Below are 11,899 nucleotides of genomic sequence, written 5' to 3' on the forward strand. Positions count from 1 at the left end.
GTTGGATATCGACGCGAGTACGGAGTCGGCATTTTTTCCCGCCGTCTGCATAGGCCTCTTCTCAACTCGCCGCTCAGTAATTGGGATGATCGCGCCGGTTGATCTACAAAAATTCAACCAAAGAGTCCACGTCAACGTTCATGGACATACCAGAGAGCCGGTCATCGGGTATATCTAATGAGCCGGCTAAACCGAGCCGCAAGTTAGACCACACCGGAGGGCTTGCTCTTCTTGGCCGGTTGACCCGTTTCCTCGGCGCTGGCATTAACATGAGCGACGGGAGCAGAAGCATCGGTGGCATGGGTAGATCTTTTCCTCTTACGCCTAAGCGGAGATCCCTCAGCATCGGAATCCTCTCCATCGACAATGTCAACGACCTCCACCTCCGTGGAGGCGGAATCGAGGTTGACACCGTCGCCGCCGTAGACTTGGCTTTTCGGACCCGGCGAGGCAAGGCAGCAGCTACCTTGGCCTGGGCCGCCGCCTCGTCCAAGCCCTTCAAGAGGTCAGTAGGCGACGGACGGCGGTCATGCACATCGACCTTCGGATTCTTCTCCTTAACGTTTCCGTCTTTGTCCAGCCCCATCTTCTCGAGGAGTTGCTCAGACAGTTCGGGACCAAAGTGCTCTGTAAAATAAACAAAGTAAAACTTAGACAAAGGGACATGTCAAGAAACAAACAACGAAAAAAACATTAAAGCAGAAATGGGCCTCACACCGACCCCACTCACCCTGTGCTAGGGCCGGTATGAGGCCGACATAGCAAAGCGGCTCGTCCATCAAGATGACTTGCGTCGGGGGCAACCAAACCTTCGGCGCCCCATCATCATCGACCTCGAAAAGCTTCGTGCTCGCTTTCGTCCTCATTAAGATAGACATTCCGGCGTCCATCTTATTCTTGCCCTTGGGGATCATCTTCTCACGCTCCCCTTTGCTCTCACACCGCAAGTTAACGTGGTGCTCAAAAGACCGAGGCAACGGATAATCATCTGGGACCTCGACATACACCCACCGTTCCTTCCAGCCCTTGCAAGAGGTGAGCTTAGGCACGGTGAGATAGCCTCGGCTCGATCCGGACGCTATACCATCCCCGCCACCTTGAACATTCATTCGAAGAAAATGAATTCGGCGGAATAAGTTTACCGTTGGGATCACCCCCGGCGACACACGACCACACGAAGCCGACTATAGTCCTAACGGCCAAAGGGTGAAGGCTGCCGCCGCAACGTTCATCGCCTTTGAATTATGGAAGAGACGTACATATTGAGAGGAAACCGGAGACCATACTCCAAGTGCCTCATATATACGCCGATGTGACCAGGGGGAGGGCAACAGACGGCCTGACCCTCTCCAGGGATAACAATGTTGTACCCCTTGCCAAAAAGAAGTGCTCTTGAAAAATTCGAGCGGAAGCGGCGGGCGAGCCCATCGGTCCAAGCACGATTGGGGCCGATGGTACAGGCATCGTAATGATGCAAGACTGTCGCCCTCTCCGCACCGGAAGGATTCCTTTCCTCATCATCAACATCATCTTCCCACTGCTCCAGAACTCTGCGGTCAACTTCACAGGAAGGAGACCTAGGGCCCCTCGACCTTAACGGAATTGCGGCTACCACCTCCTCCTCATCAAAACGCGACGGGGAACCCCGGCGCACGGTCTTGGGACCGGCATCGTAGAAGACATGGTTCACAACAATTACTTAAGCAAAACAAAAAGTTGAAAAGGTTTTTCGGTTTACCTTGAAGAAAAGTGCTACGCCGGCGTAAAAATTGTGAAGATCGGAAGAGAGGGAAAGACTTGAACTTTTGGAAAGAAGAAAATTTTTTAGAATGAGTGAAATTAGTAACCAATTTCACTTCAGAGATCTGGTATTTATAGGCAAAGGCCCATAAAGGAGGACCAATCAAAACGCAGCCCATGAAGCGTCATCCAATCAACGAAGAGACACATGTCAGGCATGCGTAGACGGAATGTCAATCGACGCAACGATTAAATGTCAATCAAAGCAAAAGAACAAGCGTCTTCAACACGCCCCTTCATATCCCTTTGCCTATTCATCTTCCTCAAAAAACTCCTAAAGTATCTATCCTCCGCCGGCAACACGACTAACCAAGCTAGGCAAAGACGGCCGGGGCAATCAAAAATACACCGGCACTCTCAACCTTGGGTCCGCCGCCGTAGCACCTTCTCTTCCACATTTTGATGTCCATTACACATCCATGTGGAGGGGGATACGGTGACGGCCTGTCTGTAGTAAGCCGAGGGAGAAAAAGCGGGCAGAAAATTTTCACTTGCATGAGAATATACACTCAAAGATACATCGGAGCCCATACCACGGCATAGACTACGCTGGGGGCAAATTGATGGGGCATATTCTGCACCCGCTGACCAAGTCAAACATATTGAGCGAGGTCAAAGATATCCACAGCAAGCCAATGGCTTAGACATCCCAGCCGATGCAGCCTTTCGGCCTGCCAGCCTGGGTCTCGGCATGGCAACCTACCAGCCGGGGCACATACCCGCGTACTCATATCCAAGAACCCTCGGCATGGAGTCAACCAGGCTCGTCGGCCTGCCCTAGGTCCCTCGGCCGAGGGTAGATCAGTCTTTCCACCTGCTATGCCACTTGGCCCACTTGGCCACTACGTGACAAAAGGTGAAAGTCTATAAATACTCCTCAATCCTCATTGAGGAGGGGATCCAGAATCTAACCTAAAAACCACTTAAATTGGTATTATCTCTCTCATCTCTCTACAATACACGTCATCAAGCTACATACTACTTAATCACAATAAGTTCACTGACTTGAGCGTCGGAGTGAGTACGCTTGGCACAAAGCCAAGCCCTCAGTTTGCTCATTGTTGCAGGAGAGGCCGAGGAGAGCAGTCAAGGCTAGAAGAGGCATTATTCGACAAAGCTAGCGTGGTAAACAAACCTGCTTCGGAATTCATACCCGGAACAAATTGAAATTGGACCGATCTTATATAATAATGTAATTTCGCTGTCCCGATCATTTGTTTATTTTTCGTTTTGGCATAAACCAAGAAAAGAGAAAATGACCAATTATTTGATGACAAATAAATAAAATTGAGTGTATGAGATCAAATTTTTCATCAAAATATTATCAAAATAGGAAGGTAAACAATTGACTGAGACCACCCAAAATGGGAAAAGGTAAACAAATGTAAGGTATCGTTTGGTTGCCCTTTTAATTCATGGGAAAATAAAAATCCCATGAATTGTAAAAAGGGGAAGATGTTTGGTTGCCACTTTTTTGGCAAAATGTAGGCATTCAATTTTCCAAGGAGTTTTGAATGCCTACATAATGGTGGAATTGAATCACTAAGCTCCCCCTACTTTTTTGGCAAAATGTAGGCATTCAATTTTCCAAGGAGTTTTGAATGCCTACATAATGGTGGAATTGAATGACCAAGCTCCCCCTAGGTAGTTCACAACTCTTGTGGAATTCAACTCCCGCATGCGCAACCAAACGACTTTTCCGAATTCATGTGAATTCGTATACAGGAAAGTAATTCACATGAATTAGATATTCCGATGTCAATTAAATTCCTAGATGAACCAAACAAGGTCTAAGTTACTCCCTCTGTTCCAGTAAATAGTTTACATTTGCTTTATGTTGTGTGGGGAAAATAAAACAAATGTAAACTATTCACTGCAACGGGGAGTACATAGTTGCGTGCATATTTCATGTAAGTCTGTTCTACTACGGTGTTACACCCTCCGTCTCATTCATTTGTTTACTTTTTTGTTCTTTATGAGGGTATTTTAATTAGCACAAATTCTCATTTCTGACGGAGGTACCCGTCGCAAGCTTGTGACGGGTACCGTTTCCTCTCACAAAATACTCATTGAGAGGTGAGTGGGAAGCACATGGGGGGTGCCCCACTTTGTCCTCTCTCTCTTTTTATGAGAGGTCACAAACTTGTGACGGGATTAACCCATCACAAGCAAGACTAGCTGTTTAATTAGAGGTAAACAAGAAACTGGATGGAGTTCTATAAGGGTTTGTTAGATTTTGAGTTCTATCAAGGGTTTTGTTAGATTTGGAGTTCTATCAAGGGTTTTGTTTACTTATTTCTTTTTTTTGGTGTCTCACTCATTTATTTACCTTTTTAAATTTTAAAATATTTTCATGATTTGTGAATCCATTTTTAAAATAATGGTCAAAAATAAAATATTTGTCGTTTTGGGTCGGTTTTGAAAATATTTGTCAAAATGGTGTCCACGTAGGCTCGGGATTTCTGGACCTAAAACACGCCACTACCAATGGCGTGTTTATAATGAGTACGGAAAGAAACTTCATTAAAAAATGGACTAAAACAAACACGCCATTGGGAATGGCGGGTTTCGGAGGGGAAACACGCCACCCCTAATGGCGTGTCTTATGTAATTTTTTTTTTTTTTTTTTTTTTTTTTTTTTTTTTTTTTTAAAGTTCGTCGAGTTGAGGAAAAAAAATTGTTGTAAAGACACGCCACTACTAATGGCGTGTTTCCTTCACAAAACACGCCATTAGTAGTGGCGTGTTTCAGGTCTAGAAATCCCGAGCCTACGTGGACACCATTTTGACAAATATTTTCAAAACCGACCCAAAACGACAAATATTTTATTTTTGACCATTATTTCAAAAATGGACTCATGATTCGTCCACTATATTTTAAGGTGCTGTTTGGCCAAGCTTTAAAAGTATTTTTGTAACTGAAAAAGTAGTAGCTAGGCCAAACACCCTAAATTATGGAGTTTTAAAACAACTTTTAAAAAGTCAAAAACTGATAACTTACCACCAAAAGTAGAAGTAGGTATTTTCTACTTCTACTTCTACTTCTACTTCTACTTTTCACATAAAGTGCTAAAAATTCATTACTAATGTGTTTTTTTTTCTCCAGAAGACCATTACTTCTTTATATCAGTTGGTCTTACTTCAGGCGGGTTATTTTTGTTTGAAATAATAAGATGATATTTTGTAACCATTTTACAGTCAGATGTGACCACTAGAAAAAACAAGTTATCATAAGCGGTAACACTGGTTGTATCATTGTGATTGCATTTCACCATAAAATGGTCACACATGACGAAAAATGACCGTCTGAAACAAGAATTTGTGTCTTTACAATTCTTGTTGTAACTCCACTTTTTCTCTTCTCTGCTTGGCCAAACTTATACTCCGTAGAAGTCTTACATCGTGAGACCGTCTTACGGTGTGAAATCGTCTTATAATTTGTGCTACAATTTGTGAGACCGTTTTACATATAAGTAATATAGTTAACATAAGACAAAGTGAAAAAATAGGATAAAAGTAAGTAGGCCAAACAAATCAATTTTTTAAGAAACTACTTTTCCAAATGTTAGACCAAACAACTTCAACTTTTTCAAGAAGTAGTTTATTAAAAAACTCATTCTAAAAAGTAAAAACACTTTCACATAAACTTGGCCAAACATCACCTAAGCCATTTGTCATCCAACAATTATATTTACGAATGTTCCAAAGAAAATAAATGACCAGGATAGAGGGACTACGGAGTATGGAGTAACAACTAGGAACATGGTTGATCCACTTCAATACTATTTACACGACAATCAAAGCCCATATGTAATATAGTAAAGTAAATTTGGGCCCAAGTGTGTCTGAACCGCACGATTACACTTTCCAATATTGGGTTAACGTTTCTGAATAATATCAGCCCAATTACAATTTTCCTATGTTTCCTATTTTATTTGGTTATTTCCTTTTGATTAACTTAAAAAAATTATTTAAGTGGGAGAAGATTTATAAAAAGAAAAAGAAAAAAGTGTTTTGTAACGTTGAACCCTCTTTGTGTCAGAAACTTACAGCACTTGTGATAAAGTTAATGCTGATTAGTGTTATTACATTATTAGAAAGCTTAATCACTTGCTAAGCCAGCAAATTTGGATGATACATAATGCATTTTGTTCAAGTTTTTTTTTTTAGTATAATAATACTTGTTAACATTGATAGAAAAAAAATAAAATGTACTTGTGAGTGGTAATTGTGACTAAAGTTGGAGTCCAATTTATAATAATACATGTTATCTAGCGACTTTGTTTAAATTAAAAAATGTGGACGTTGATCTGAACTGAATAGTAGCTATATGTTCTAAACTTCTAATCTTAGAACTATATGAACCTAATCTTTAGAATGTTATAACCTAAAGTCACAATGTGAATCGATCAATTGCTACCTTACAAAAGTTATAAACATTAATCCCTAGTTTTTTTTTATTTTTTTTTTTATTTTTTTTTCTTTATCCTATTTTGTCATGCAATTAAATTAAGAAGATATAACAGAAATAAGAGTTTTTCTACATGGTACCCTCGTGTTTCTTAATTCTACTTGTATAGTTGTATGAGATACATCCTGTGGTTTAATATGGTACCTTTCATAATTTATAAAGTCCAAAAACATCCAGATAAATGTGTATGGTTTATGCTAGCTCTTGTCCTTTAAGAATGTCTCAGGTGGGAATCTTCATTATAAAATTGGAAGGTTGATCAAAAGAAGTTTATATATAATTATTTAACCAACATAATAATCAAGTTTGTAGGTCATTAAGGGAACAAAACTAAATTAAAAATGAATTAGTATATCATCCACCTCCCTCTTCCTATAGTGTTTATAAACCTGGCTCTTAAACACAAGTAATTACTAATTAAACATTATAAAAACCATAAAATAAATAAAAAATTAAAATTCTAATTAAGCTTTTAATTAAACTATGACTGGTTCTGGTATTCCATGTGGTGCTTGCAAGTTTCTTAGAAGGAAATGTGTAAAAGGTTGTGTTTTTGCACCTTATTTCTGCCATGAACAAAGCTCTACTCATTTCGCGGCCATTCATAAGGTGTTTGGCGCAAGCAACGTAGCAAAACTCCTCCGTCAATTGCCAGTTAATGATCGGAGTGAGGCGGCCACCACCATTTCGTATGAGGCTCAAGCTAGGGTTCATGACCCTGTCTATGGGTGTGTTTCCCATATCTTTGCCCTACAACAACAGGTAATAATAATAATCAATTGATTTTACAAGACGTGATTATTATTATAGGTACTACCTTATCTCGCTATAGGTGAGAGCCTTTAAGACATTAAATTAGGTATACTCAAGGTTATATGTATAAATATTTTATTGTTACGATTTTAAGCATAATCTGGTATTCTGGTGTACTCCATGTATGTATCTGATCTGAATCAATAATCCATGCAATGATATTATGACAACTAGGGTTCTCAATTTTTTGAATTAACAACATATTCTCATGACATAATCAAGTATAAACTAATTCTTACCATAATATAGTAAGAATATCTTGTTAATTTTACCATATTTGAAGTTGTCAATATAATGTGTTCTTGTTATGAAAAACGTTAGAAAAACCGTTATATGATCCTGTAAGACACCTTGTAATAAAAGGGTTATTGTAGTTAAAAGTTGTACCCTAAATATTTGGGATAAAATTATGCAGGTTGTGAGCTTGCAAGCACAACTAGCAGCATTAAAGCAACATGCAACTAACACTAGTTCAAACCCTAGAGACAAATACTATGGAAAAGCAACATCTTCTTCAAACTACCCACAAGATGTTCAAAGTTGGCTACAATCTGAGTATCCACAAATGGTGCCTCCATATGATCCAAGCCTTAATCGTATCACCCCGAAAACGACAACAATTTATGGAGATCAAGGTGGTTTATTTATTAATAATAATGATCATTATCATGATTCTATGGTGCAAGCTAATGAGCAAGATGTGTCTATTGATGCTAGTTATGAAGGGTCTTCTTCTCATCACTCTAATAATGCTTCTTTTGAGAACAAATCCAAGTGGCCTTTTGATGACTCCGATGATCTTCATTCTATGACTTTTGGCTATCGTTAAAACTTGAGACATCAAAGAATATGTTTGGTTACGATTAATGTTGTTTATTTCCAAGTTGATAATGTCAATAAGGGGTGATACTTATGAATTTATGATCGAGAGTGGTCAAAACTCGAGTCCTCATCAAAACTACTCTTAAATCTCTTGTGATGCCATTTGAATTCATTAAGCACTTAAGCAGATAACTCCATTAAGGCCTTAATACCTCAAGTTTCTACATAATTGAATGTTCATATTTAATAGAAACCCTAATTTCCAACTATTTATTTGCTATATATGATGATCATTTTCCTAGACCTTCGACTACCATTGGTGAGATGTTTAGGCCAAGTTGTTTTAAATTTAATTTAATTTAGTTTAGTTTATTTTCGTTTTAGTCTAAAATAATAATAGGGCCTAATCGACTAATTCTATGATATCGGTCTATCTCAATAAATAATGGTATATATCTCTTGCAATCAATAATTACGTGTTTCAAAGCGAGCTAATTGTGAAAGGAACACATTTTCTCACATTAGAATACAAATTTCCATATTGATTATAGAGGAGATAGTCTATTACTACTTGCCAACAAGACTACTCTGTTTATTGCTAATCTGTTTTAGGATGAATATACATAAAAAGGTATAAAATTACCACATTAAATTACATGTTCGATTTAATTTCTTATTTACTAGTTCTATTCTTACTTAACATATGTAGATGATCGAAGTCATAAAAGGGATAAATTTCTTAAAATCTAGTTTGAACCAACATTAACCGTTCTTTCTTTAGTTACGATATACTTGGCATGAGACTACTAACTTGTGATATGATTAAAATGCATGCATGCGTACATGCATGATGCATGGATCTAATATATATATATAGAAAACATCTTTTGTTCGATATATAGTGTGAAAGCACAATGTTGATCTTATTGTTGGGAGAGGTAAATTGCTAGTATTGATGGGTCTTATCTTGGAATTTGCTCTGATTTTGGATCTGCTGCTCAAATTGTCCATTTTTTTTTTTGTTTTTTTTTTTTGAGGTGAAAACCCGAAAGTCTTACTTCATTAAAACTAAATCAGAGAGTACAGCCTCGTTCGCAGCTGGCGGAAGAAGTTCCGACCATTCAAATCTACCAACATTCCTAGGACTAAAATGAGCTAAAACATGAGTAACAGAGTTATTAACTCGAGGAATAAAAGACCAGCAAACCGAATCAAAAGAGGTACATAAAGAAAAAATGTCATCCAGAACTAAATAAAACACATTTATGCCTTTCTTCTTCTTCTTCTTCTTCTTCTTCTTCTTCTTCTTCTTCTTCTTCTTCTTCTTCTTCTTCTTCAGAGCTTCTATAACTTGGAGGCAATCACTTTCCACAACAATCTTCCTATTTCCCTTCCGTAACGCTTCTTTGACGCCTTCAAGAACCGCGACCGCCTCAGCAACCAGAGGTTCCCACTCATGTACCTGCACAGACGACACACCCCACATCACCCTTCCATCCCCGCTCCGACAAACCACCCCTAGTCCCACGCCTTCCCCCTCCTTCACTCCCGCATCAACATTAACTTTGACATACTCCGTGATGGGAGCAGCCCAACCCCTGTTTCCCGACCCATCACCACGACATTCCTCACTTCCCTTTCTTTTTACTCGCACAAACCCACCCTTCCATCTCATCTACAATGTCTCGCACTCTTCTAACCACCGTCATTGGATCCACCGTCACTGCATCGAAAATCACTTTGTTTTGGTGCTCCCATATAGCCCAGCACCCCACCATGAATAAGCCATGTTCCCTATTCCCAAAACCTCGCCACCTCACCTCGATCCATTTGCACACGCATCCCCCATCCTCTCCTTCATGATCCACACTCAGCCCCTCCCACACCTTATGAGACAGCCAACAATCCCTGAACAAGTGTAAACTGGATTCAAAAACAGAATTGCAAAAAGGACAAAAGGAATTCTCACCTCGTACTCGGGTTGCAATGTTCGTCCTTGTTGCCAAAGCTTTACTGCACAGTTGCCCGAAGAAAAGTTTCACACGGGGCCTTACCGAGACATTCCAGAGCCGATTCCAAAGCCATTTCTCCCTCTCCCAATCCGACGATCCATCCATGTCTAGCAACTCCTCTACAAGCACGTGATAGGCTGATTTAACCGTGTAATATCCGTCCTTCTCCGACTGCCAGTACCACTCGTCATGTGGACTATTCGAGTTCACCCATATGTTAACAATACGGCTTTATTCAAACGGCAAAAACAGAGCAACCAGCTCGTCACTCTTCCATCCTCCACCATTCTCCATCAACAACTCCGCAACTAGCATATCCTCACGTCCCGAACTACATGGAGATCAGACACAGCCTGACTGAGTGTGAGGAATCCACGCATCAGTCCACACACGAGTAGACAACCCGTCCCCAATCCTTCTTCGCAACCCACGCACCAAGACCGACCTTGCCTCGAAAATCCCTCGCCAAGTGTAACTTGGGTTACAACCCAATCCCGCTGACAAGAACTCCCCATTCGGATAATATTTGGCGCACAATATCTGAGCCCATAAACTCTCCGGGTCCGTCACAAGTCTTCAGGCCTGTTTACCAAGCAAAGCGAGATTAAAGAGCGCAAAATCACGGAACCCATACCTCCTAATGCCTTCGGCTGGGTAAGCTTCCTCCACGACACCCAATGAATACCTCGTTTCCCTTCTTCATGTCCTCACCAAAACCGTGACACCAACGCTCTAAGGTCACTACAAAAGCTCGCGGGAATTTTAAACACACTCATAACATAGATAGAGAGTGAATTGGCCACAACCTTTAAGAGAACCTCCTTACCAGTCCTAGACAACAATTTCCCGCGCCAACCCTGTAATCTCTTGCTTAACTTATCACGAAGGATGTCCGTAAGCACCTTCTTGGAGCGCCCTACAACCGTTGGGAGACCCAAGTATCGTGCTTGCTCCTCCACCTTAACAATGCCCAGTTTGGACACAAACTCGTCCCGTCTTCCTCTCGACACTCCTTTACTGAAGGAAACCGTGGTCTTTTCAAGACTAACTTGTAATACCCGCCCTTTTAGAGACCCGTTGACCAGCGTTGACTGACCTTGGGAGCGGTAATAGTCCTTAGAAGTGCGTACCAAAGTTATCTTGTGCCTTGAGTTAGGGGTGGTACTCGATAGAGTAGAGGCTACTCGATCGAGTAGCTTAGATACTCGATCGAGTAGGGGCCACTCGATCGAGTAACGGGTTTTCAGCGAGGGTTTATAATCGTGTTTTGTTAAATTCGCAAATCATTTCCGCCTCATTTCTTCAGATCCTTAGGTCGCCTCCTTCCCTTCCCTTCACCATATAACCTCCATGGAAGCCTTTGAAGGTCCTTGTGCCTTAGGAGTGCATAACTTGAGTCGGGTAGCGGTCCTTTTCCAGTTTTCCTCATGTAGGTATGTCGTCATCATCATCTGTGCCTTGTGTTTTCAGTTAGGGTTTGCTTGGTGGTGATAGATGGTTGTATTGTGTGTATAGGTGTTGCTTGATTGCTGGGTTTTGCATGTATGAGCGTGGAATGGTTGCAGTTGCTTAAAGGTAGGTTCGCCTACTCAGTTTCTGTGGATGGTCTAGTGTGTCGATTGTTGTGTCGTGGTTGTTGTATTGTAGTTGTGTTTGTGTGGCAGCGTATATATGGTAGTCGGTTGGTGTATACAGTTTATTGGTTGTTGTCGTATTGCAGCTGTCTGTGATTGTATGTCTCTGGTTCTCGAGGTGCGTCCTCGGCTGAGTGGAGTCGCTTGCGGGAGTGGCTTCACGCCCTAGTTTTGCCCTTCGTGGAACCCGCCACGGGAGGGGATGTGCACATTAATGGGACAGGGTTATCGCTCGGTATGATGAGCGGGGATTTGGTGGGTACGGCTGCGGTCCTCCACTGGTAGGGCTGGTCCAGTGGACAGTCGGTGACGAAGATTGATTGGAGTAGGTGTGATTGTATGTGTGAC

The 11,899-nt window shown here is 41.1% G+C and overlaps 1 protein-coding gene across 1 annotated transcript; it reads left to right on the forward strand.

The window, feature by feature from the left end:
- Window positions 1-6,753: 6,753 nt before the first annotated feature.
- On the forward strand, window positions 6,754-7,912 carry LOC141651062 (LOB domain-containing protein 29-like). Its single transcript, XM_074458788.1, has 2 exons — window positions 6,754-7,032; window positions 7,499-7,912. The coding sequence occupies exons 1-2, from the start codon at window positions 6,754-6,756 to the stop codon at window positions 7,910-7,912; spliced, it is 693 nt and encodes a 230-aa protein (XP_074314889.1).
- The last annotated feature ends 3,987 nt before the right edge of the window (window positions 7,913-11,899 follow it).

Source organism: Silene latifolia, chromosome 4 (genome assembly GCF_048544455.1).
Source record: "Silene latifolia isolate original U9 population chromosome 4, ASM4854445v1, whole genome shotgun sequence".
Lineage (NCBI taxonomy): Eukaryota > Viridiplantae > Streptophyta > Magnoliopsida > Caryophyllales > Caryophyllaceae > Silene > Silene latifolia.

Excerpts from the sequence above, each read along its gene's own strand:
- LOC141651062 (XM_074458788.1), top strand. The coding sequence starts at position 6,754 with ATGACTGGTTCTGGTATTCCATGTGGTGCTTGCAAGTTTCTTAGAAGG. Across the intron at positions 7,033-7,498 it reads TCTTTGCCCTACAACAACAG|GTTGTGAGCTTGCAAGCACA; the intron begins GTAATAATAATA and ends AAAATTATGCAG.